This window comes from Ciconia boyciana, chromosome 11 (assembly GCF_034638445.1).
Source record: "Ciconia boyciana chromosome 11, ASM3463844v1, whole genome shotgun sequence".
Classification (NCBI taxonomy): Eukaryota; Metazoa; Chordata; class Aves; order Ciconiiformes; family Ciconiidae; genus Ciconia; species Ciconia boyciana.
This window is the reverse complement of record NC_132944.1, coordinates 8,654,973-8,679,292: the sequence shown is the minus strand read 5'-3', so window position 1 is coordinate 8,679,292 and position 24,320 is coordinate 8,654,973. Positions and strand designations below refer to the sequence as shown.

The 24,320-nt window shown below is 46.6% G+C and overlaps 2 protein-coding genes across 10 annotated transcripts in view; one reads left to right on the top strand and one right to left on the bottom strand.

The window, feature by feature from the left end:
* Positions 1–129: 129 nt before the first annotated feature.
* On the bottom strand, positions 130–12,690 carry MBD4 (methyl-CpG binding domain 4, DNA glycosylase). 6 transcript variants are annotated; one of them, XR_012044613.1, is made up of 8 exons: positions 9,154–9,199; positions 8,412–8,515; positions 6,204–7,747; positions 5,292–5,445; positions 4,319–4,545; positions 3,609–3,818; positions 2,614–2,779; positions 130–1,321 (listed from the first exon to the last, which is right to left on the bottom strand). XR_012044613.1 is itself a non-coding variant. In XM_072876123.1 (8 exons), exons 1-8 carry the CDS (start codon positions 12,653–12,655, stop codon positions 7,670–7,672), a joined length of 1,617 nt encoding a protein of 538 aa, XP_072732224.1. In that variant the 5' UTR covers positions 12,656–12,690; the 3' UTR covers positions 7,490–7,669. The 6 variants fall into 6 exon arrangements, 5 of the variants coding, with proteins under 5 accessions (XP_072732223.1, XP_072732224.1, XP_072732226.1 ...); XM_072876123.1 differs by lacking the exons at positions 130–1,321; positions 2,614–2,779; positions 3,609–3,818; positions 4,319–4,545; positions 5,292–5,445 and adding exons at positions 9,550–9,684; positions 10,342–10,416; positions 10,958–11,805; positions 12,179–12,370; positions 12,621–12,690 and having other exon boundaries at positions 7,490–7,747; positions 9,154–9,303; XM_072876125.1 differs by lacking the exons at positions 130–1,321; positions 2,614–2,779; positions 3,609–3,818; positions 4,319–4,545; positions 5,292–5,445 and adding exons at positions 9,550–9,684; positions 10,342–10,416; positions 11,051–11,805; positions 12,179–12,370; positions 12,621–12,690 and having other exon boundaries at positions 7,490–7,747; positions 9,154–9,303.
* A 141-nt stretch (positions 12,691–12,831) lies between these two features.
* IFT122 (intraflagellar transport 122) overlaps positions 12,832–24,320 on the top strand; it is a 34,157-nt gene continuing 22,668 nt past the window's right edge. The window contains exons 1-12 of one of the 4 annotated variants that reach the window (XM_072875972.1): positions 12,832–13,009; positions 13,786–13,852; positions 14,817–14,901; positions 15,748–15,826; positions 16,624–16,700; positions 17,142–17,208; positions 18,268–18,414; positions 20,579–20,654; positions 21,267–21,458; positions 22,188–22,326; positions 22,957–23,159; positions 23,646–23,783. In XM_072875972.1, the coding sequence (XP_072732073.1) occupies positions 12,969–13,009; positions 13,786–13,852; positions 14,817–14,901; positions 15,748–15,826; positions 16,624–16,700; positions 17,142–17,208; positions 18,268–18,414; positions 20,579–20,654; positions 21,267–21,458; positions 22,188–22,326; positions 22,957–23,159; positions 23,646–23,783 (1,311 nt within the window). In that variant the 5' untranslated portion in view covers positions 12,832–12,968. Of the gene's footprint in view, positions 13,010–13,482; positions 13,670–13,785; positions 13,853–14,816; positions 14,902–15,747; positions 15,827–16,623; positions 16,701–17,141; positions 17,209–18,233; positions 18,415–20,578; positions 20,655–21,266; positions 21,459–22,187; positions 22,327–22,956; positions 23,160–23,645; positions 23,784–24,320 lie in introns of those variants that run through there. The other 3 variants (XM_072875975.1, XM_072875974.1, XM_072875973.1) reach the window with 3 other exon arrangements.

Below are 24,320 nucleotides of genomic sequence, written 5' to 3'. Positions count from 1 at the left end.
CCCGAACCGTGCGTCCTGTACGGGGCTGCCAGGACCTGCCCGGCGTCACTTCCGCCAGGCTGTGCCCCGGCGCTGCTTCCGCCAGCCCCGCTGGGCGGGCGGGCGCCACCGGGCGGCGCGGCGGCGCGCCGCGCCCGCCCCCTGCCTCGCTACCGCCGGCTCCACGGCGGGAGCCCCAGGCCGAGGTGCCCGGGCACGGCCGGCGGCCCGGCACGGCGGCAGCTCTGCCCTCAGCCCCGTTTTACCGCTGGCGCCAGGCACGGCTGGGGCAGAGCGCCGTCGCCTCGGGGCCCCCAGCTGCCGCCAGGCTCAAGGGAAACCAAAATCATCTGCCCCAGCCCCTGAGGTTCCAGGCCGCAGCGAGGATGCCCGGGACAACGCTCCGGGATCCGTCCGCCCGGGCACACGCAGCCACTCAGGGAGTGTGAGAGCCCAGGGAAGAGCGACGGCTGAGGTGGTGACCTCCCCGGAGCAGCTGCCATCGCAGGGCAAGGCTCCCCAAGACAGGCCCGGTCCTCAGCCTCAGGGATTCTGAACTCGCTGGTGTCCCTCTCTCCTGAGACCGGAGCGGAGGCTCGGTGATGCCGGGCTGAGGACACAGCCTGAGCCCGGCTAGGGCTCTGCGCCTGCCCCCCGGCTGCTGCACGGTGGAGCCCCCAGCTCCTCTGGGGCCATCACCAGATGGGGCCAGGGCGGGAGCTGGCAGCGCCAGAGGCACCGAGGGAAGAGCAGGAGCCGGAGCCCGGCAGCGGGCGCTGAGCAGGGTCTCCCTCTGCCACCCGCTCCACGCACACGCTTTAACTACAGCTCCTGCGCTTAGCTTGTGCCCGGAGAGCACAGAGATCGTTGCCTTTCACAAAATACCTGGGCTGTCACTGGACGAGCAGAGGAGCTCCCAGTTGAGGAGTGTATTTTGTTGCCTGTCCAGCTCCTCCACCTTTAACCTGAATATACGGTTTGATACCTTTGTTTTCTCCATCAGCAGGGTACAGATCCCATGAGCTGACTGCCGGATCACAAAGCCACGCTCACATCTCGCACTGCTGAGAGAACAACTTCAGAAGAAATGGGTCTGTCTGAATGCAGCATCTCCGTAGGTCGAGCACCCTCCCTCCCCAGTCAGCTGTGGCCAGGGCTGTAGAGGCCAGGACAGACGGGCTTGCTTGAACGGACGTAGCTGAACAAGGCGTGTGCCCTGCCAGGCTCCATTTCAGGTTGGTAAAGGCGTATCTTGTCCAGAAGATGACCTGGCCAGAAGTTATTGTCATTTGACTTGCTCACGTGCGCAAACTTCATTTGCACTTTACTCCTCTGAAACTGCCTGGAAAAAAAAAAGATATAATAACATGTTTTACAGAAACAAAATTCTGGGCAGTTTCACTGCTGCTGCTATGAATGGCAAAAACGAGACTGACAAGAACCAGCTACCAGGACTTCCAGGCTCTGGGAAGCTCTGCCAGAGCTGTGCCCTTTCCAATACTTTCAAGATCAGAGTTACGAATGGTTTTGTTTGAACAGACTGAGATGATGATCCCCAGTATTTCCTCAATGGCATATTCAACCTGCCAACCTTTCAAACTGGGCTGCCAAATGACCTTTTTGGGGAGAATTTTAATCCAGCTTTTCTTGTGTTAGATCCAAATATTTGCTGCATAAATCGAGTATGTCTGTCATTATTATACATTATTTACATTAGAAATGCCAACTTGCAAAGCTATCTTAAGAGTTGATACATTGCCCATCACTGCAGTATCTAAACACTCTTTAACTAAGATAACAACGCAAGTTGTGCTCTACTTTGCTATGTTTTTTTCCCTAAAAGTTTCTCCACCAATCCAAACAGTTTGGATCATTCAATTTTTGGAAAGAGAAAGGTCTTTGCCACTTTGGCAGCCCTGGTCTGGTAGGAGGAAGGTGGGATCATGCTGCTTGCCTCTGAGAACCAATTCTTGTACCCCTATAACATTCAGGGTAAACTCAGAACATAGGCCTCACTTCTTAAATGGGAGTCCAGTCATTTAAGACCTGAGCAGAGCTTTTCTTTTCAAAGTGCTATTTACTGCTTTCTGAAAAAAATCAACCCACGCAAATGGCCATGAGAAGTTCTGAGGTTAGGTTTAACAACTGAAGTGCAGTGTTTTCAGTGTAACAGGAGAAGGGTAGCTGCAGCTGTAAGGCCACCCAAGATCAGAGAGTAAAGCTCGATTCTTTGGGATTGTCTTTCTTCCACAAGAATAAATATTCTCTGAGTGGATTTCAGGCAGTGTAGGGTCAGTCTGAGGAGGACCTTCCGAGGAGAGAAGACTGTCACCTCTGTAGCTCTCCGCAAGTTCAGGGTACAGAACCAGACCCAACTAGACTGTAGTGCTCCTGCCAGGCACCACACACTGCTCACCAGTACCACTGCAACCTGATGACTTCACTGACATAGAGAAGCAGCCGTGCAGCCAAGGGGAGAATCTGCCTCTCGGCTGTCACTGGCTGCTCCCTTGCAGCATCCTGACATTTCACTCCAGCACCTCAGTACCGCCTCCAATGCGGTGGGGACCAAGCACAGAGGAGTGACACTCAACAGGGCAGCAGGAGGAGATCCTAAACCCTCTTTGAACGAACCTATTTTCCGCCTCTTTGGCCTGCTTTCTGGATGCAGTTCTCGATCTGGATGTGCTCACAGGTGATGGAGCAGGATCACGTGCCGAGGTATAGGATCCTCCAGGCTGCCTGATCTGCCTTATGTCTTCTCCCTCTTTGATGATCTTGTCTCCCGGGTGCAGCAGGGCTGTTGGCAAAGTGCACAGTGAAAAGAAAAGAGTCATGCTTTGCCATGTCCCGCGATGGAATGAAGACAGAAGATGCTGAATGCATTTACCCAAGAAAACCCTTGAATTCTTCTGCTGCCCCAGGCCTGTCTCCCAGCTGTCCCCCCATCCAATCCAGATCGCCTCTGTTCTAGTCTGCAGTGCTGCCCAGGAGGGGATACAGCCACAGTGCAAAGGAGGAAGGTGTGAGGGCCCCCAAGTGCACTAATAGGACTTAATGGCCCCGACTGGCTCCACTCAGGACCCTTCCCACAGGTGCAGGAGCCCTATCTCAGCTCAACCCTCGCCCTTCAGTCCCACTGATCTACGCTGTAGGTGTAGCAGTCTCCAGCTCAGCCACAGCCGTGTCTGTGCCTGGCCAGGGACCCCGCAGACCCCGACCCACAGACTGACTTCCCAGCTTGACCTTGGACCTGCCACATCACCATGAACTTGCCTGATGACGTGAACTCTTGGTTGAACCTGGCTACCAACCCAGGGGTAGTGGAACAGAGCCCTGGCTGCCAGGCTCCTGCCCAGCCAGCCATGGTATCACACTGGGTCACTGCTGTGCCCAGACGCTGATCTGTAGTGCCCAGACACTGCTCTGTAGTGCCCTTTGCTATCTCAGCCCTCCTCTGGCCCTAATGATTGTTTTCTGATCCTAACCAGCAGCATCCCATTGCCCTGCAGGGCTGCAAACGTGCTTCATCAGCAGCCCCTTCTACATGAGCCATGTTTCTGAGCTTGGGAAGAGGCACGAACGTGTCAGATTTACTACATTCACATCTGCTTTGGTCTCTGCTTTACCTTTTTGCAGCATTAGCTCCGTGAGACAACTGTTGCGTTCTCTGCACAGCTTGAGGCTCTTCAGGTAGGTCATGAAGCAATCCCTGCGGTACTGGTCCACCAGTGCTCCCATGTCACACTCCGCAGTTGATGGCAGGCAGTGCTCATCAATGGCTGCATCCCCAGATCTCACCAGACGACACTTCTCTTTCCATTCTAGCAGGCTTTGTTCTGCAAGTAAAAGACAGGTCCTGGTTAGCACTGCTGGGCAACTGCATCTGTGCACTTGCCATGACGCTCCAAATGAAGTGTTTTGGGGTGAATTAATCAGTGTTACATTTTTGTTTGATCATCTTGTGCTGACCGTGATAACTGAATAGGACAAAGTGCTTATCAGCATCTTGCGGGACAGATCATAGTCCGGTGGGCACGTCAACTCAGTGATCAGGAAGACTCCATCCCCAGACATAAAAATTGTTTCAACATCATCTTTTTCTTGCCATTTACCCATAAAAAATGTTAATCTCACCAAAGCATTCAGAAGCTAAACCAATTGTTTTATAGGGCTTGTAACACCTCAGCTGCAAGTCCCAGGTGGTCAAGGGACTACTAAGAGGTTAATATTCACAACAGCTCCCTGCCCTTTCCTTTCCTGCTGTCCTGTCCTCTGAACCACCCCACACTTGCCAATGCATGCAGGTGTGCTTGTTTTCCTGCCACACACACCATACCTTCCTCCATCGCTTCCTGTCTCTGAACTGCTTTCCAGTCTCTTCCATTTCATCGTAGCTTAGATATCTGCATTCTGGCTCAGTGTTGACTGGTGGAACTTCTACCAGCATTAATGGTGTTTCGGGCTTGGTAGGAGCACGAGGCTTCATCTCTTTGGCTTTGCTCCCAGCAGAAGTTACACAACTGACAGTTGTGCAAGTGGTTTTATGGAACTGAGCTTGTACAGCTGTGACAGATGAAAAACCAACAAAAAAGCCCAGATAAACTGTGTTATAAACTAGCAGAAACACCAGGGCTGATCAACATTTAAGACAAAGGGCTTTTGCATTTCATGCAGATTGGAACTCCCAGCAGACTCAGATCTTCAAATGAAAACATCCTTTAGCTTTTGATCCAGACACAAATATTACAGACTGCCCCATCTCTGCTTTGCATTTCCCCAAAGTGTTTTGCTGTCCACGTTCAGTTCTGTGTTTCATGCTTACAAAGTCTGTTTAATCTGCAAAACAGTTAGTGCAATGCAAGGGCAGCAAAATGCCTCTTATCTCACAGATGTGAAAACTGCAGCTTAATATGACACGGGTACCGTGAGAAGCCTTCAGGTTTGGGTTAGGTTTTAAAAGATAACCTCTTCTGAATGTGTTTTCCAGCTGCCACCAACAGCTAGAGGAAGGGTCCGCTTTTGATCAGTTGGATGATCAATGCTAACTAACAAAATCCAGTGCAGTACATTAAACCTCAGGGTTCAGATTTTAAGCCAAACCCAAAAGACTGGATAATCTGCCTCCTGCAGTTGGGGTGACTATAGTATTGCACACCTCCTGGACTCTTCAGCTTTTCCCCAGAGAAGTCTCCTTCTGTGCGCTCTGCTACAGGGCAGCGGCCTCAGGGAACCATATTCTGGATGCAGTTTGGTATTTCCCGTCAGTAAGGATACAGAGCTGCTCTCCCAGCACAGTGCTCTCCTCTCACCTGTTTTGGTCTCTCTGGATTGTCCTTTCATCATTTCCAGCCACTGCTTTTGACATTCAATCAGATCTTCATTGCTTATAAAATCCCCCCTCTTTGAGGAAGCCAGGAAGATGATCACAGTCTCCAGGTCCTTGTCGCTGATGGGAACTTTGGTCTGGCAACCAAAACCAAAATGACAAGAGCCGTCACAAAAACATCAAGGCCTGTCCCAGAGCTAGGAGGGGCAAACTCTGCAGTTGTTCCAGATGCTTTTGCAGGGAAGTATGGCACAGAGAAAACCTGGTGAGGTTTACTTGGGTTTACCAAGTATTAACAACTTTACCAGACCTTCGCTGCCCTCTGCAGAGCTCTCAGCTGTTACCATGCAGAACTTCCCAGCCCTCGGGGTTTCGAGAAGATACTTTCACTTGGGCTATAATATCGGACTACATCTGAACTGCTAAACCCGAATAGACCTGAAAGTGCTCTTCAGAGCTCTGAACCACTGTACCCTGTGGACAGTGAGGCTCAGCACAAGCGGTGCTGTACAGACATGTGCTGACAGGCAGGGCAGCGGGGACGTACATGGGATTGGTGGGGACAGGTCAAGTATCGACACCAGGAGACTTGATGCCAGTTCAGTGCCTACAGCAGGAGCACAACAGCCACGGTACTGAGCAGGGACTCTCTTTAGAGACTGTGAGACAACAGTTTAATGCCCTCCTGGGACTTGCTCTAGGTGACATCCAACTTCTCTGCACCTTTCCCCTTCAGCTTTCCCCAGGGTGTGTGAGCAATTCTCTGAGGGTAAGACAAGAGAAAATGCCCCTTCTTGAAGCTCCACCGTTTGCTCCACGGAAACCACTCTGGGTTTGCACGCAGGAAAATACGGCAGACTTGCGGCAGTTCATTCCTTTTCAGTTCCCTACATACCGCTTTGATGATGTGAATGAAGTCTGCTCTTGTGATCTTCCTCCTGTCCATACCAGCCCTCTTGAACACATCCACCATCGTCAGCTTCTGCTTGCGCAGGAGGTTATGCAGCGTGACAAGAGCCGGGGGGTACGGTGCACGAATAAGGGGAAGGCGACCTTCCTGCCAGGGCTGGCAGCTCGCTGGTGGTGAGCACTGAAAAAGAGTGGAAAATACCCCGAGAGCACTGTTACCCAGAATCATCATGCCGGCAAGCGCCGAGGCTGTGGCAGGGCCCCAGGAGATGCAGTGCAATGATCCCAAGGACGGAACAGCACCACAGGCACTTACGGCCAGGCTGCGGGTCAGGGCTGATTTGCTTTCAGCCCTCCTGTCTGCTCTGCACGCCTTTATTCTTTCCCAGACTCTTTCTTCCTGACTGCTAAGGGAAGGCTTTCCCATCAGCCATTTTTCTACATCCACAATGCTCTCCAGCTGATATCGGAGCTGCTTCCTCTCCTCAATCCAAGCCCGCAGCTTCCATGGGTCACCTTCTGCATCGGAGGTGATTTCCGGAGGCCTGAGGCTCTCTCCCGGCTCCGAGGGCACCTGCGAGGCAGGCGGGGGGCAGCAGCCTGCGGCCCAGGTCGCCTTGGAAAAGGGCGCAGCTGCTTTTGCCGTGGGTGGAACACAACCAACATTGCTCCGGGATTCGGGCGGGCGAAGCCTGCTCGCTGTCAAACGAGAGCGGAGGTCTGGGTATCTGTGTTTTGGTCGACGTGGTTTGAAGCGCAGCTCCAAGGCCACCTCCAGCCCGACATCGCTCAAACCCCGGCTGGTTGCACGGCCGCTGCAGGCGACGCGCTCGTTACAGCCGCCGGCGCGGACTCCGCCGGACAGCGCCAGCGCTCCCCCTCCTCCGGCCGCCTCTGGCCCGGAGGGCAGGCGACGGCGGGCGGCGGTTCCGGGGGACGCCCCTGTGCCGGGCAGGGCCGCGGCAGCGGGGAGGGCGCGGGGCGGATGGCGGCGGCCCGGCCCCCGCCCCGGCGGCATCACCTGGAGACGGCCCTTGACCCCTGAACCTTGACCCCGCCCCGCCGGTCGCCGTTTCCGCCGCGCAGCCGAGTGTCGCCACGGCAACAGGGAGACCTCCCCCCCCCCGCGGGGAGCGCTCACCGGGCCGGGCCGTCCCGTCCCGCCGGAGGAGGCGAAGGCGGCTGCCGGGAAGAGCGCGGGCTCCCTCACCCCACCCGCCGGCCGGGAGCTGCGGGGCTGGCCTGCGCAGCCCTGAGCCAACAGACGCTGCAAAAACGGGGACAGTTTATTAAAGAACACGGATTTACACATTTCGTTACAGCGATGGCCTGAGCCGGGTGTGTCACGCGTATTTAAATTAAGAACTTGATCAGAACGACACTTTAAAGACATCCGCTGCGCAGAGAGCACGTCGGCGAGGACTGGGAGACGGGCTGCACTCACGGCTTTTTTCAGCCTATGCTCAGTCTCTCCCGGTTCTCCCAGAGCCAGGCGTGGTACACGTTTAACTTGTGGTCCTGCGGCTGCACCTAAAAGATCGTGAAAGTGTTTAACGTTTTCTAAAACACCTTCCCTCACAACACCTCGCCGCTCTGACGGATCTCCCCTCCCAGCCCAGGGTCTCTCCGTACCTCGCAGGGAGCAGTGAACCGCCGTGCCTCTGCCCATGTAAACCAAAGAATACAGCGCCTGGTCAACCCCAAAACCACCCACCCCCTCGTGAATCGGGAGGGGAGTCCTACGCCAGAGAGCAAAACAGCCCCTCGACTGCCCCTCGCAGCCGCCCGCCACGAGAGGACCCCAGCACGGCAAAGGCCCCACCAGCACTGGTCTCAGGGGGGATACCAGGATCTGGCTGGCAGGAGACAGAGGGAAGCCGGTTCTTAACTGGAGCAGGGAAGAGACTCTCACCCCCGCATCAAGGAAATAAGAAAAAGAACACAGTGAAAGTGGAAAATCACAGGGGGGAAAAAAAAAAATAAAAATCAAGGTTACAGAAGTCCTCATTTACAGGTTCAGACTTGTAAAAGGTACGTTCTGGGAATTCAACCTACTGGAGATATAAAAATTGCTACCTTTTTGTTTTAATCCAAGGGAGTCCATAGGTACAAGCCCAACGACACCAAAAGACAGAGCCCCACTGCCAGCAGCACCCTCTGGCCCAAACCCTGGCAGCACGGCCGCACCACCCACCTCCTTCCATTCGTTGACACAGAAGATTCTGTAGGAGTCGTTCCCATACTTCCCGATGCCGTGCAGCTCAATGGGGTACTTCCACTGCTTGCTCAGGTACTCATCTGCAACGTACGGTCAGACTTCACTGCCTGCAGGCAGGCAGGTTGCAGAAAGCAACTCTGGACAAAATCCTGATTCTCTGCTGTTGTAACACGTCTCCACTTTGGAACATTTTAGATGAAAAACACAAGTTTGTGCTATTTCCTGGTGAAAGTACGTGATGAATCCCTATGGGGTATATCTTAAACACCTTTTAAACAAACCACTGAGGGTGAGTTTTAATTAAATCTCTCTCCTCAGAACCCAGGGAAGAATGCTTTTATTCTAAGTATAGAAAATATCAGAATCATAGAAAAATTCTGGCTGGAAGGGCCTTCTGGAGGTCACCTGATGCAAAACAGAGCAGAGCCACCTTATCACAGTGCTGCAAAACACTGGATCAGTCTTGCAGGTGTTGCTATCTCTTCCCGCTCAACAAAGTCTCCCGGACAAAGGTCTCTTGCAGAACTCATGTACGTTATTTCACTCTCAGTTAAGACAACAGGATCAACAGCTTTGCATACGTAAGACCAACATATCCCAAAGCTGCGTAAAATAAAACATCACCAATATTTGCCAAACAGAAGGCAAAGTCACAGAGCGCTGTTTGCCTTGCTAGTATAATTTAGACCATTCCACAGACATGTTCAGGAAAACCTACCTGAGAACTTGATGATAGTTTTTGCTCTGAGCTCATAGAGGCCAAGAGGTTTGAGCAGCTCTGACATTTCTTTCCAGTCTGCAGTCCTGGTTATTTCAGGAGAAGGATACTTCTTAAAGAACTCCCAGAGCACAGGAATTGCCATTTTACCTAGTGAAAGAAATCATCATGAACAGAAGACCATGCAGGTAATTCTCTCTTTGGATTATCTATGTATGCTTTTTGAAGTGAGCTTTTTCTGAGGCACGAGTTACAAATTAAAGACTTTTTCTTTACACTGACACAAGTTAATATACATTTATTCTTTCATTAATGCCATTAAAAAATGGCAGCTGTTCTGACCCTATAACACCACCCCAACATTTATACAACATGAAATTGTATTACCCTATTTACCTGAAGTTTTATTGAGAAATATGGTTGCAATGAGAAGTTTCCACGGATCGTGGAAAAGTGTTTCTTGGACCAAATTAAAAGGAGAACGTGGAGGAGTCCATTTTCTGAAGGCCTTCCTTCTAGGTGGGCTGGGAGCTGTACACAGAGGCAATATAGGAAAATTTATTGGGCAGTAAAGGATGGATGTACCTATTTAAATGAAAATAATTTAAAAAAACGAAGACCTGTTGAAGCAGATTCATCTTCGTGGGGGGACTGTATGTGGACGGAGCAATGGCAATTCACACACAAATTTTACAGAACTGCAAGGGACTATGCGTCCCCCGGCACAGACTGCAGTAAGAGTCAAGGCTGCCTGCGTGTGCCCCCGTGTTCCATGTCACATATATTTTCTCACATGTTTTCTGAGGAGAGGCTCTCCCCAGCTGCCGCCACGCTCCTGTGTAAGTGCGGAGCAGCAGCCACAGGGTACAAGGCTTCCCCCTGACAGGGGAAACACCTCAGCGGTCTGAAGAGAAATTCCCCAAAGCCCATTAACCCCATCGCCTCACAGTTGCTGAAAGAGCTGCCGAGGCATTTGATACCAGCCTTAACGGTTGTTTGCAAGACACAAACCACTAAGGTTTAAAATGGGACAAGGTCAGCACTAGTGCGGTAAGCCAAGCTCTCTGATGCCACCTAAGCATGACCAGCCTAAAACTGGAAGAAATTTTCCATAACATCACTCGATCTTGAGCCATCCTATTCCTCCCCCCATAAAAAAGGATTTATTCTCCTAAAATAATATTATACCTTCTTTACTGTATTTACTTGAGAAATACGGACTTGTTTTCCTCCTATCCACTTGTGTTCGTGGGATAGACTCTTCTGTAAAGAAGTAATACTTTAGCATTAAAAAAGAAAAAAATACAAGTATTTTGCTGTCACGTTTCATACACCATTTCCACTTTATGTTGTGATGGAAATACAAGGATTTTTTGTAGGTGTAGAGAACATAAATGTGCTTTAGATTAACTCCAGTAGTCCTCTGTATTTCAACTCTGTGAAAAATCTTCAGAAGATAAACCGTTACTTTGCCACAGTCTGAGGAAAGAGATTCTAGCACATGAAACAAGCTAAAACTAGCCTTTTTTATGAATCAAACTGACCAACTGTGCAACACCATTAAAAGAGTTAGTGCAGGGAAGGTAATGAACGTTATTATGTTATACTATACAGCTAAAGAGATCAGTAGAGTAAGTTCCAGTTGTGAATAAATCTGCATTAAGTTAAATGCTGTTGGATAAAGAAATGAGACAGATTCAGATGTCAAAGCAGCTTGACCTGAAACAGAATACTTTGCTCGTATAGCCAGGAGAACCCCCAACAGAATATTAGGATAATATTCTGCTCAAAACCACACAAATACCTGGCAGCATTTTAACTGCTGTGAAGCTTTTCTTGTCACATGGCTGCAAGACGTTAGCATCCGTTTCAGTGTCAGATTTAAAATCCTGGTTACCTGGATTCCCTCGATCTGTCTCTTTCCCTATTTGCAATCCATTGGTTTTCTCCTCAGATTTTGCAGAAGATGCATCATTAGAACCTGTCTCCACACATTCCTCCTCCGCTAGCCTCTCCAACTTCCTTTGCGAGCGAGCTGTCACCGACCTCAGCTGCATGTCTGACCGTGACCGGGAAATTCTTAATAGAGTTTTTCCTGCATCCATAGGATCTGCATTCTGATCACCTATGCCCCGACTATCAGCGACATGCATGTCTGTCTTTCTACACAATTTCTTGTTTTGGATGCACTCAGTTTCCTGTTTGTTACATACTCTTCTCTGTCTTTTGTTTTGGGTATTATCTCGATTCCTCTTTTCTGAGCTCTTTCCAGTTTTCTTATTCTGAGCACTTTTTCCACCTGCCCCCTTTTTTTTGGTCGTCAAACAGTCCTCTGGGCTTATGCCTTTCACGATCAAATCTTCGCTTTCCCGAGTGGATGTAACGTCTTCCAGTTGTTCATTTCCAGTCTGAATGTTCTGAATTCTATCCTCTTCACCATTTTGTGTACTGAGGCCTTCCGCTTGACGGTGACAATCCTCATTCTCTAAAACAGTTCTTGCAGCTTTTGTGCTGTATCTTTTCACCCTCGAATGGGTACTCCTCTGATAAGGAGCCGTAAAATCAAAGTCTTCTGCTTTTAGCGTCATCTCTCCCGTTTTCCGAAAATACTCCACAAGTCCACTTTTCGATCTTATTTTATTTCCTTCAGGACTGTGGTATGAAAGAAAAGTAAATTAGTGATGACTTCTTCATTCGCTCACTCTTCACTTAAAAAACTGTTCTAGTGTTTAAAAAAAACGGACGACAAAAATAGTTGACAGGGCGATGTCTAGACAAGTTTCTGTGCCTTGACCAAAAAAGGTTTACACAAAGAGTTGACAGACAATCCTGCACGTATTATGCACTTCACCTCATGAACTCCACGTACAGCATGCACACCTGTTTACGTGCGAGTGCAAGCCGGTACTACCGGGAGGGAGAAAGTGCTCTGCCCGCGGGCGGGCGGCGCTCGGCCCGTCCTGTCCCTTCCCTTCCAAGGGCTTCCCCGGGCCAGCCCGCCGGCTCCGCTGCGCCCCGACCTCACCTGACAAAGTACACGTCGATCCTCCCTGCCGTCCTGCCCGACTGCCTCCGCTTGGTCACCTTCTGCCAGCCGCCGGGGACGGCGCTGGGCCCGGCCGGTTTCCTCGCAAGCCCCCTCTCCGCCGCGGCACCGGTGCCCCCGCCGCCGGGGCCAGGACGCTCCGCCGCCTCGTCTCGGCTGCCGCCCGGGAAGCTGCACAGGGAAAGAGACGCCCGGGTGGGGCCCTGCTGCGAGCCGGGGGCTCCGCGGCGGGGCGGGCCGAGCCCAGGCCTGGGCCCGGGCCGGGACCCCCGCACTGGGGACCCCCAGCCTCGGGCCCGCCACCGCCCCGCGGGCGCCACCTGCCGCCATCGCCCCCACCCCGCTGACGAGCCCTGCACTTCATCCCCGCACCGCACCGCACCGCTCCGCCACCATGCCGCCCCTCGCCACAGACGCCTACCCGCCAGCCGTCCCCGCTGCTGCCGGCGCCGCCATCCCGGGCGCCTCAATCACGTGACGCCCGGCGGCACCGCCCCCCGTGTGCGCGCGCGCGCCCCGCCGCGGCTCCCGCGTCCTGTCGTGCGCAAGCGCATCCCGGCCCCGCTGGCGGGTGCCCCCTGCCGTGGCGGCGGGCCGGCAGGCCCCCAGGCGCATGCGCGTTGGCCGTGGCGCCGGCGGGGCGGGTGTAAACAAGCGCTCGGCGGCGGCGCTGAGGCGCGACGGGCTGCGGGGCCGCGGCGTGCGGCCCGGCCCGGCCCAGCCCAGCCTAGCCCAGCCCAGCCCAGCCCAGCCCAGCCCAGCCCGGGGGATGCGGGCCGCGCTCACCTGGCGCGACAAGGCCGAGCAGTGGTGAGCGGCCCTGGGGCAGAGCCGGGCCGCCACGGCCCGCTCTGCAGTGAGGCGGCTGGGGGCGCGCGGCCCGTGGAGGAGCCGCGTCGCGGCCCGGTGGTGGGGCTGCGGGCCGGGCGGCCGCGGCCTGGCCATCGGGACACCCCGGGGAGCGGTGCCGGGCACGGCGGCGGCTGGGTGGGCGGCTGGTGTGGGGGCGGTGTCCCGGGGCAGCTTGTTCAGGCCGCGCTGGGCTCGCCGGCACCGCCCGTGCCCCCGCCGCACGGCACGTAGGCTGCGGGAGGGAGCCCTGGGCTGAGCATCCTTTCTCCAGCCAGCTGTTCTCCTTCCCCTGGGCAGGCCAGCTGCGGGCAGGAGCAGCTGGATCCCTGTGGCCTCTTGGTCGATACCGATGGTCCAGTAACGCAGAGTCTTTGGGGGGCTTGTTTTTGCTGTTTTCACTTTACATTTAGCCAAAGGCCAGCAGCCTGCATCTCTGTTTGTGTGGTTCTGCCTCCAACGGTACCGCTGCGGGCTTCTTCCAAACCTCCCATCAGTGTATGTTCAGGCCTGGAGCCTGGATGGTGGCCAGCACTTGGGCTTCTTCCTGAGCATGGGGAGACGATCACAGAGGGTTCTTTTTGTCTGGGGAATTTTCTCAGGAATCAGATACACTCTCAAGTATGCAATTAACAATTTTTGTTATGTGGCATATTTGGTGTTAAAGGAAATATATTTTCTGACTACTAATATGGGGTTTTCTTGGGGGGTTTTTTTGTTTGTTTTTTTTTCTTTAGTATTTATGATCTTGCATTCAAACCGGATGGGACTCAATTGATAATTGCTGCTGGAAACAGACTGCTGGTAGGGAAACATTTTTTTTCCTCTTGCGTTTACAGCTGTATGAATATGATTTCTTCCACATTAACTTATGAATATACCCTATCAAAAATCCTCTTATCTCTACTAGTCCAGCCTCATATCTACATACATATTAATGTAGGCTAACTGTAAGTGTTTTGAAGCTTTTTAGTGTTTCTTACCAAGTTTTAAGCTCTATTTCTAAAAGTAATGAGATTTAAAGTTACTTGCGTCATCTCGTCCTCTCGCACTTCACCCGGTGGTTTGAAATCCACTAACCTGCATCCAAACTTAGCACAGTAGCACTGTATACAAATACTGCATTGTTAGAAGTTTCATGCAAATCCCTGTGAAAAGGGGAGAGAAACTCACATTGATGTCCCTACTTTGTGAGAAGCTTCAACTATAACTTTTTGCAGTTCCCTGCATCTGCTTACCTGCTGCTAACCCATCAGCAAGAGCGGCTCAGGACCACATTTCTCACGGTTCCTGTAAAGCTTTCAGATGGGGCAGGTGTAGAAACTGCAGGGAGGGATGGATGAATGGCACGATTATAGAGATGTAGCTCAGAACTGTAGGACAGCAGGCTTTATTATTTTCAGTGCTCACAGAATGGTATATTTAGTGATGGGCTTTTCCAGTAATTTATTATGTTTAAACATCTAATGCGGGGAAAGAAGTAAAAGAAGTTGGCCAAATGAGGTGTTTGGAAATTTTTTGTGCATGTAATTTTCTAATACTGAGTCTTCTTTCATTCCAAGGAGTATTAAGTTAGGGAAAGCTGCTTCTACACTTTAAAACGTTTTGTCTTGCATGGACTGTATGCTATGCAAAAGAGCAAACACAAAAGAAAGTGTATAATTTTGTTGGCCTTCAGTAATTTTATATCCTAGTCCTCACTGGAAGGTTTTTATGTATGTTTTTTTTAATTTGTATGTTTGTTTTTGTTTTCCCCCTGTTTTAATAGGTATATGATACTTCTGATGGAACCTTAATTCAGCCTTTGAAAGGACATAAGGACACTGTATACTGTGTGGCTTATGCTAAAGACGGTAAATATAACTTTGCAGGGGCTTTGTTAGTCTGGTTTGTAAAGTGCCTATCTTCCATTTCTTATTGCCAATTGATAAATAGAGAAATCGGGGTTGTTTCAGTAACAGTATTTTGAACATGTGTGTGAGTGCTGGTGGTTTGTTTGTTTTTTTAATGGAGAGTTTGAACTGCCATACAAATGCTACGTGCAGAAGTACTGTATATTTACATGTAAGGCTACCTGTTAACCCAAGAACTGTAGTCCCTGCTTCCCCTCCACTTCTACTTCAGTGATGGTTACATTTGTGGGGTGATGTGAGGAGAAGGCTTACCCCAGAGATCCCTCTTTCCTGTAGTTCCTCTATCCAAAAGCTTCCAGATCTTCTGATCCTTCATGCATTACCATGCACACTACAGGCCTTATTCTGCTTCCTATTCTTTCGTTGCCTCCGATTCTCATTCTCTTAGGACTTACCGTGGGGACTCAAAGGACTTCCTCTCGAATACTACTGTTTAAGTTATAGGGGATACCTGTGAAAATGTACCATTTTTCCCTTGACGCTGTTAACACAAATCTCCAACCTGTGACTGACAGTGTTGGAAAGAGTGGCTACTTGCTTGCATGGCCGGGCTTTACTGAGGCACTTACGGGCTTTACTGAGGCACTTTATTTCTGTGGGAATAACAAAGTCATTAGAGTTTCACGTAGCTGGAGAAGCGCAGTCACATCAAGACACTTGCAGTGTTAGCCCCTTTATTACTTGAGCCTTGTCAAGTTCAAGAACTTCTTGCTCTCTCTTTGATTGAGTATTTGGAGTTAAAGTGATTCTTGTATGTGTGGGATTTAAATTATATTTAATTCCTAGGCAAACGTTTTGCATCTGGCTCAGCTGATAAGAGTGTGATAATTTGGACTTCAAAGTTAGAAGGAATTCTGAAATACACGTAAGTGATGCTGTTCAATTCTGTGCCTCTCAAAAACGGACTTTGATTATGCACTTCTGCTGTCAAAGAGTACGTGCTGTTAGATTTGGAAGAAGGTTGACTAAGGTCAGAGGAAATTCTAGTGAGTGGGTAATAGGAGAGGGAAGAAGAAAAGAACAGTCAAAGTATCTGAATGAGGCAGAAAAGCAATTAAAGGCATAAAAGAGGGTGGGAAGTTTAGATAAATCTGTGAATTTAGAGGGCTGGCAGAGAACTGGGGAAACTCTGTGTAGATCAAAATAAAATGAAACATGATATGACTGATCTTTTATAATAAAATTAATATAATTCTAGTTCAAAGACCAAACTAAAGATAAGGTTTGGTACTTTCGGTATATTTCCATCTTCTGGCTTTGTTTTTACGTCATCTCTCTTAAGCAACATCTTCAAATTCTGTTTCTGAATGTGTGTATACATTTATTACTAGTTAGTGTGCACAAGCTAGTGTAGTACTAGGAGCATACACAAGCATACTTGTTTTAGAATTTGGATATAACCTTTAATCATATTTCACAAACCACCATATACATACATTTTTAGCTAATCTTCATTAAATACAGTTAATCCTGCTACTGAGAGACAATTTTTTTAAGGTTTATTACCGATTTAGTTTACAGTAATTGCAGATTAATTTGATGTAATATAAACTGATCAAATTATTTCTCGCATCTGGTAAACCTTTCAGCTATCTTGCTGAAAGTCAGAAAAGGGGGCATTTAAGAATGATTTATTGAAATATGATTGTAACTTCATTCCAGGCATAATGACTCTATACAGTGTGTTTCATACAATCCTCTTACTCATCAATTGGCATCCTGCTCTTCCAGTGATTTTGGTATGTCTTCTTCCTCTAACTTTTCCATTAAGCCAGTAAATTCTATTAAAGTTGTATAGGTAAGCTAACGACAGATAGGTACAGTTCTTTTGAACCCAGAAGAGATGAGATATAAAGCTACCTAAAGTTAAGTAACATTAGATACTTGTTTAAATCACTTAAACTCAGTTGGAAAGGACTATGTAATGAGGTGCCACAGGGTAAAATGTACTACTTTGTTACTATGATTTTTTTGCAGAGACCCTCTGTATTATTTAGATGGATTTTTTTTTTCCCCATTTACTGATAAATAATATGTATTTAAATGTCCTTCTAGCAGTGGATGAGACTTTGATCCCTCTGAAGTCCCAACTGAGTTTTCTGACAATCTTAGTTTCTAATCTGAACACTGGTAAATGCTTACTTGTAATTTACTTTGGCTTTTTGTTTGCTTTAATCAAGGCTTGTGGTCTCCTGAACAGAAGTCAGTCTCTAAACATAAAACTAGCAGTAAGATTACTTGCTGTAGGTAAGTTTTAAGGATTATCTGTGTCATTTAAGTTAGTTTCAATACAAGCAATTCAAAATAATATGCAAGCTTAAAGAAAAAAAATCAAGTAAAATAGTCCAACTAACGCAGAGACAGTACCTAGTAGTATGAGATAGGCTCTCCTACCTTGCTGTTCAGTAGCATTGAGTACTTCCCGCTGCTTCGCCATTCTCATCATTAAAATACCTGAGTAGCATTTATAATGCTCCAGTAGGAATATGACTCCTTTATCAAAGCTGATTTGTTCTTTCTTGTGTAGTCTTCTCAGATAGAGCTTTTTTTTTCTTTTTTTTTTCCTTTTTTTTTTCTTCTTTTTTTTTTTTAATAGCAAAGGGGTTTGGGTTTGGTTTTTATTTGGTACTGTTTATAACTGAATTATTCTGAAAGTGTCAGAGAGGTGTTCTGGTCTTGAGCAAGTGTCTTAACTGCTCTCTCTCTGTTTAGCCATCTTGTGCAATAACAATAAAATGAGGAAAAATAATTATGCTTTTTGTTTGTAGAGCTGTTTGTCTTCTGTGTTGTTGGTATTTTCAGTAGAAGGAGATATTACCATTATGGGGAACCTGAAGCAAGGGTACATTAATTAGTGTGAAGTCATCCATCTAACTACAGCAGAGACAAGAATAGAAGCCACGTCTCCTCTGTCCCAGCACCATGCAGCTTTATCTGATCAGTGTTCTAAATGTGGCTTTTAAAACAGTCTGGTCTACTGCCAACACTGTCATCCCCAAAAATGTATCTGTTACTTAGCACATGCTAGAAGTATTGCAAGCAGATGATAGCTTTAATTTTTTTTTTTTATTTCTACATTTTTTTATTTCTGTGTATATAATAAAATGTTCTTGCTGTAGTGCATGCTGTTGCCATAAATGTGGATTTAGATGCATAAACAAACTGTAGGATTACTGGCCATCTCCCAGAACTCCCTCTTGGAAGTATATTTCAATCTATCATCCCTATTTCAGTATGCTGTACCATCCTACCTTCCTGCTGCTTGTTTTTAGTAGTTTGCTCTTCAGTATGTGTGTGTTTTATCAGCTGGACAAATGATGGCCAGTACCTTGCTTTGGGGATGTTCAACGGCGTTGTCAGCATAAGGAATAAAAATGGCGAAGAGAAAGTTAAAATAGAGCGTACAGGGGGTGCTTCCTCTCCAATATGGTCAATTTGTTGGAATCCATCCAGGTAAATAATTTCATCCTTCCTTTTTTCATGCTGAATAGATAATCCTTGGTTTATTGGTTGCAGAAAGTCTTGACTTTTATCCCTGCTGAAACAGATTAATGCCAAGTACGTTACCTTTTTTTAAGTGATTATGTATTGGGGTTTTGGCTTTGCTGCCAGTCTTTAATTGAATGGAGAAACTGGGAACAAGTTCCACTTAGATCACAGAATCATAGGATCATTTAGATTGGAAAAGGCCTTTCAGATTAAGTCCAACTGCTAACCTGCAAAGTTGCAAAAAGATAGCCAACCGTATTAGCTGAAGGAACGCATGAAGGACGCATGAGCAAGACATATAAACCAATAAGAGTTCTCTCAGTAGCGCATGTACAAACAATTAGAAAGTATATAAGCCATGTAATAGTTCAATAAAGGGTCTTCGATTTACCCCTCGATCAAAGTCCGTGCATCAATCTGCTACACTAACCTAGCCCTGCCAAGCCCCACTAAACCATGTCCCTAAGCACCACATCTACGCGGCTTTTAAATACCTCCAAGGATGGTGACTCAACCACTTCCCTGGGCAGCCTGTTCCAATACTTGACAACCCTTTCAGTGAAGACATTTTTCCTAATATCCCATCTAAACTTCCCCTGGCACAACTTGAGGCCATTTCCTCTCGTCCTATCGATTGTTACTTGGCAGAGGAGACCAACAGCCACCTTGCTATAACCTCCTTTCAGGTAGTTGTAGAGAGCGATAAGGTCTCCCCTGAGCCTCCTTTTCTCCAGGCTACACGACCCCAGTTCCCTCAGCTGCTCCCCATCAGACTTGTACTCCAGGCCCTTCCCCAGCTTTGTTGCCCTTCTTTGGACACGCTCCAACACCTCAATGTCTTTCTTATAGTGAGAGGCCCCAAACTGAACACAGTATTTGAGGTGCGGCCTCACCAGATCTCAAGAAACACTTCTTTTTTCTTTTGCATTGTTTTTGGGGTTGGGGGGGGCGGGTTCTGTTTGGATTGGGGGAGAGAGAGGGGAGCTGTTTTTTCACTTCAATTCAGAGGGAATATTGTCCCAAATATGTGAACAAACAATTGCTATTGTGGTAGGTGGGAGAATTTTTGGAGTAGAGCAGATGAACAAGAGGATTCAGTTCACAGCTATTTAGAGGAGATACCAGTACTGAAATCCAGGCCTGGCAGTAGGCAGTATAGTCAGACAGAGGGAGAAGACCATGAGGAAGAAGAGACCTCTATGGATTTCAACTTGTGAGTGAAACTTCCAAGGAACATATATCTGTATTATCTAGAACAGTAAATTATGAAAAGGACCAAGGGCAGAGAGTATTATGCAGGGTACAAAATCAGATATTCAAAAGTTAGGAAGTTCTAGATTAATAGTTGCCTGTATGGTCTTAATTTATTCTGCTAGTATGTGTTCATTATGAGATAGTTCTTAAATATGTGATAGCATGTTGCTTTTCCCCACGGGTGCATGCATCATGCATTGAGCAAAGGGAGGGTGCTTGCTAAGCAGTTAGCTTTTCATTAGGTTTTTTGTCTGTTTCCTTTTTGTTCAGTTTATGGCTACAGGCATTGCTTGCAGCAGAATGTTCAGATTACCATCTCCCTTCTTCCTAGGCAAGAAGCTGTGGAGAAGGTGACTCATGCTCCAAGCTGAACAGATCATGTCAGAGTACCAAAGTTAACAAATCTGAGACCCTGAAGCCTTTCGTAGGTCTGCTGCTGGTCTCACACGAACAATTTTTTTTTTTCCCCCCTGCCTTACACTGGTAGTTGTAGTTCACTCTTGCTCAGCTTTACTGACTTTGATGTTATGGTGGCTTTGTACTACTGTAGCTAAGATCAGAATCTGGGCCCAGGTGCTTCATCTGTTTAAGGGACCATTAGTTCACTGTACCCACTGCTTATATAGCTGTATGTGAAGTGATACATCAAGCTTTGCAGTTACTCCTGTAAAGGAGACTGATTTTTCTTTTGTGTCTCCAAGCTGTCTTCCTCAGTTTTAAATGGCAAGATGTATCTGCTGTACTTTCAGTTTGTGGTTTTTTAAAGAGTAATATGAAGTAAATTCTGCTATCCTATACTTGGTTCTGTTGCTCTAAGAAACATTAATACATCGCTGTAGAATTACTACATAATTTTTTTCTTTTTTTTTGTTAGAGATGAACGCAATGATATTTTAGCTGTGGCAGACTGGGGTCAGAAACTTTCCTTTTACCAGCTTAGTGGCAAACAGGTATGTTTTAGAAAGTACATTCAAGAGCGGCAGGGTATTTCTGATTCTGTTTTATGTCCTATATTCAATTGTTTGTATAGTAGTGCTTTATTAGCTACTTTCAATGTTTTCTGTTTTCCCAACCTTTTATGAGTCTGCTTCTTTTTAACCATCTTTCCCTTCAGCGCTTGTTTCTCCCATGGCAACTCAGTTGCTGTCTAGCAATTCTTGTACTAAAGCCCTTCCAACTTTGACTTTTGTAATGTTGTTTACTGGTCTGTAGAGGACATCTTTGTATTTTTTTCAACTAGTTAAAGGGGGTTTTGTGGGGGGGCTTGCATTCTGAGTAGACAAGTATTCCAATAATAGTATTCCAAGTACTGAGTATTCCAATCCAAGACTGGAGGGATTCTTGGATGTATTTTAGAACTGCCTTTGGGAATTTTAATATAGCCAGTGGTTCTGGGGTATTGAAAAGTTGTGCATGGCTGGAGAGATGAGAAGAATGGTATCAGTGACGGCACTTGTTTCTTGGGAAAATATGAAATGATCTTTTTGTTATTTTTTTGTGTGTGGTTGTTTTTGTTGTTTGGTTGGTTGATTTTTTGTTTGTTTGTTTGTTTCCCCTTGTAGATTGGGAAGGACAGAACGCTCAATTTTGATCCTTGCTGTGTTAGCTATTTTACTAAAGGAGAGTATCTTTTACTGGGAGGTTCAGATAAACAAGTTTCCCTCTTCACAAAGGATGGCGTGCGTCTTGGTACCATAGGAGAGCAAAGCAGTTGGGTGTGGACATGCAAAGTTAAACCAGACTCTAACTATGTGGTGAGTAGGAACATTTCTCTGACATTTTCACAGACAATTTGTCATATAAGGTAAGACCATAAATTTCAAATTCAGTTGCTTAGTCTAGACATTTTACTGAGGCAGCAGAACCTAAGCAGTGTCTAGTGAGGTCCACCGAAATACCACCAAAATTAAAAATACCCTGCAGAAGTAAAACTTGGGCTGTAAGAAGGCTGTAAATGAGCATAACACCTGTTTTCAGATGGTAAGGCATTTGCTGCATTTTGATTAAAAAAGAGGAGGATAAGAAGAAAAAATGGCAGCTAATAACTTCTAGGTTGACCAAATCTAATTCCATGATGAGAAGAAAATGTTCAGATCTGTTTGAGTTTCTAGCATTACACCTTGTGGAAAATGCCTACAAGGCAACTGTTAGCCATAAATGCTGTGCTCTGTGTCATTGTACAAATGTGAAGAGATACAGAGTGAATTTAAAGACAAACAAACATCCCCCCAACCCAAAAAACCAACAACAAAACAAAACCAAACCCCACCCACCCAACATGGTGGTCTCCGTGGTCTATGATGAGATCAGTCCCCGTTTTGCATTGCACTTTTACCACTGTTTAAGTACAAGTAGGATGTAATCGGTATCAATCTATACATTATGCAGGAAAAGGAACATAGTGTTCATATAAATACTACACATTTTGCCAATTCTCACCTGTATGTACCAATTAACTAAAACTATTTTCTTCTTGTGTTCAGGCAGTAGGATGTCAAGATGGAACAATATCCTTTTATCAGTTGATTTTCAGCACTGTTCATGGCCTTTATAAAGATCGCTATGCTTACAGAGACAGCATGACTGATGTTATTGTCCAGCACCTCATCACTGAACAAAAAGGTAATTTCACACTTGCAGTCAGGCCAAAGCTTCACTCTCATTCTGTTTTGTTTTGTTTGTTTTTTTAATTAATATCCATCAGAACAGTTGGAATATAAACTGCATGTACCAGACAGATTGTTGTCACTTTGACAGTAAAACTGAGGAATACTGTTTGCAGGATGAGAGTGCAAACTTGGATTCTGGAGGATCAGCGCTGACAAGCTTAATGAAAGATGTGGGGATTTGAAAGGACATTGGGAGGGGCAGAGGCTTTTAAGATAAGGTTTTAATCTCTGTGAATGAGATAAATATACTGTACATCATATTTTGCTCACACACACACACGCTTGCAGCCTCAAGGGTTTGTGCTGATTTTGTTTCTTCGTATCCACTGGCTTTTTATGGCAAGGAATCAAAGTATTGCTCCAGAATGTGCTGTTGACAAATAATAGAGGGTGATAAATTGTGACGGGGATAGTAGATTACATAGATGCAGAACAACAAACATATCTGAGCAGGAATCTGCTTTTAATTTTAGAGGTGCTTTAGAAAGACTCAATTTGAATGTATTAGTAAGTTTTCTAATTTCTGTATCCATTATTTTCATGTCAGCCTATACTGTATTGTTTTTGTGGTTTTTCTCTCTAGTTAGAATAAAAGGCAGAGAGCTTGTAAAGAAAATTGCAATCTACAAAAACAGATTAGCAATCCAGATGCCGGAGAAAATCTTGATTTACGAGTTATACTCGGATGATTCTTCAGATATGTATTATCGGGTGAAGGAAAAGATAGCAAAGAAATTTGAATGCAACTTGCTGGTTGTATGTTCAAATCACATTATTTTATGCCAGGTATGTGCCTTAAAATCTAGAGTAGTCTTGGGGTACATTCAGACTTGAAGGTAGCTGTCCAAATAGCTGGTAGGAAAAGAATGTACTGTATAATCTATTACAGTTTTTCCCCAAGGTACCAATATGTAGTGCTGTTGTAATGTGCAGTGCTGACATACTTCTAAGCAATAGCTGTGGCATGCCACAGGTGGCTCTGTTTCAGTAAAACAGTCTCTGTAGTGAATTTGATAAATTAGCACATAATCCAGGGGAACTTTTGGGTGGGGGTGAACTACTAGAAGAAGGTGGGGTTTTTTTTTGTTTTTGTTTGTTCATAACATCGGAAAACCTTAAAGAATTCACCCGGTTAAATTGACTATTTGACTTCATGATTTTTATATGTAAAAGTAGGCACACGTGCCAGTATAGGTGTAAGCAGAGCACATCAAAGACACAGGGTTTTATCTTTACCTCCCTGCAGTATTTTGTATGTTATTGTGTCTTTAGGAGAAAAGATTGCAGTGCCTCTCATTTAGTGGCATTAAAGAACGAGAATGGCTGATGGAATCTCTTATTCGTTATATTAAAGTAATTGGAGGACCTCCAGGAAGAGAAGGCCTCTTAGTTGGTCTGAAGAATGGTCAGGTAACATATAATGTCTGGTATGTGTATTTTCACTGCAAGTAAAATCTGTTCTGTGCTCTTAGGGGGAGACCTTAGGAGCAGCATGCTTTTTTACAACCTAGAATTTTATTTGACCTAATCTCATCTTGTGATTAAAAACTAATTACTTCTATCTTTCACATTCTCTGGCTGTAAAATTCATACAAACAAGTTTAACTGTGTCTGAAGTCCGTAAGTTGTTAGGAACAACTGACAAAAATTGAGTTCTTGGTGAACTGAGAGGGGATTGGGGGTTTGTGTACACTTCTACTGATGACCAGTTGTGAAGGTGTGGATGTTCTAGAGGTGGAATTGCTGTCTATTTCACAAGCCAGTTAGCAGCTGAAAATTTCAAACTGGAGCCCAGAGGTATTTATATACAGAATAGAGAGGAAGTTGAGATCCTTTGTGGCTTCTGTATCTATGCTATATATTCCTGTAGTATTATATTAATGTAATTGTTTAACTAGTGGAGCATTACAAAATCCAGGATGTATAGCATATGATTTATTTGTATAG

What these genes read in the sequence shown, in the direction of transcription:
- MBD4 (XM_072876122.1), bottom strand. An exon ending in TCATTCACATCATCAAAGCG is followed by an intron (nt 6,072 to 6,203) that starts GTATGTAGGGAA and finishes TCTTACCCTCAG; the next exon opens with AGAATTGCTCACACACCCTG.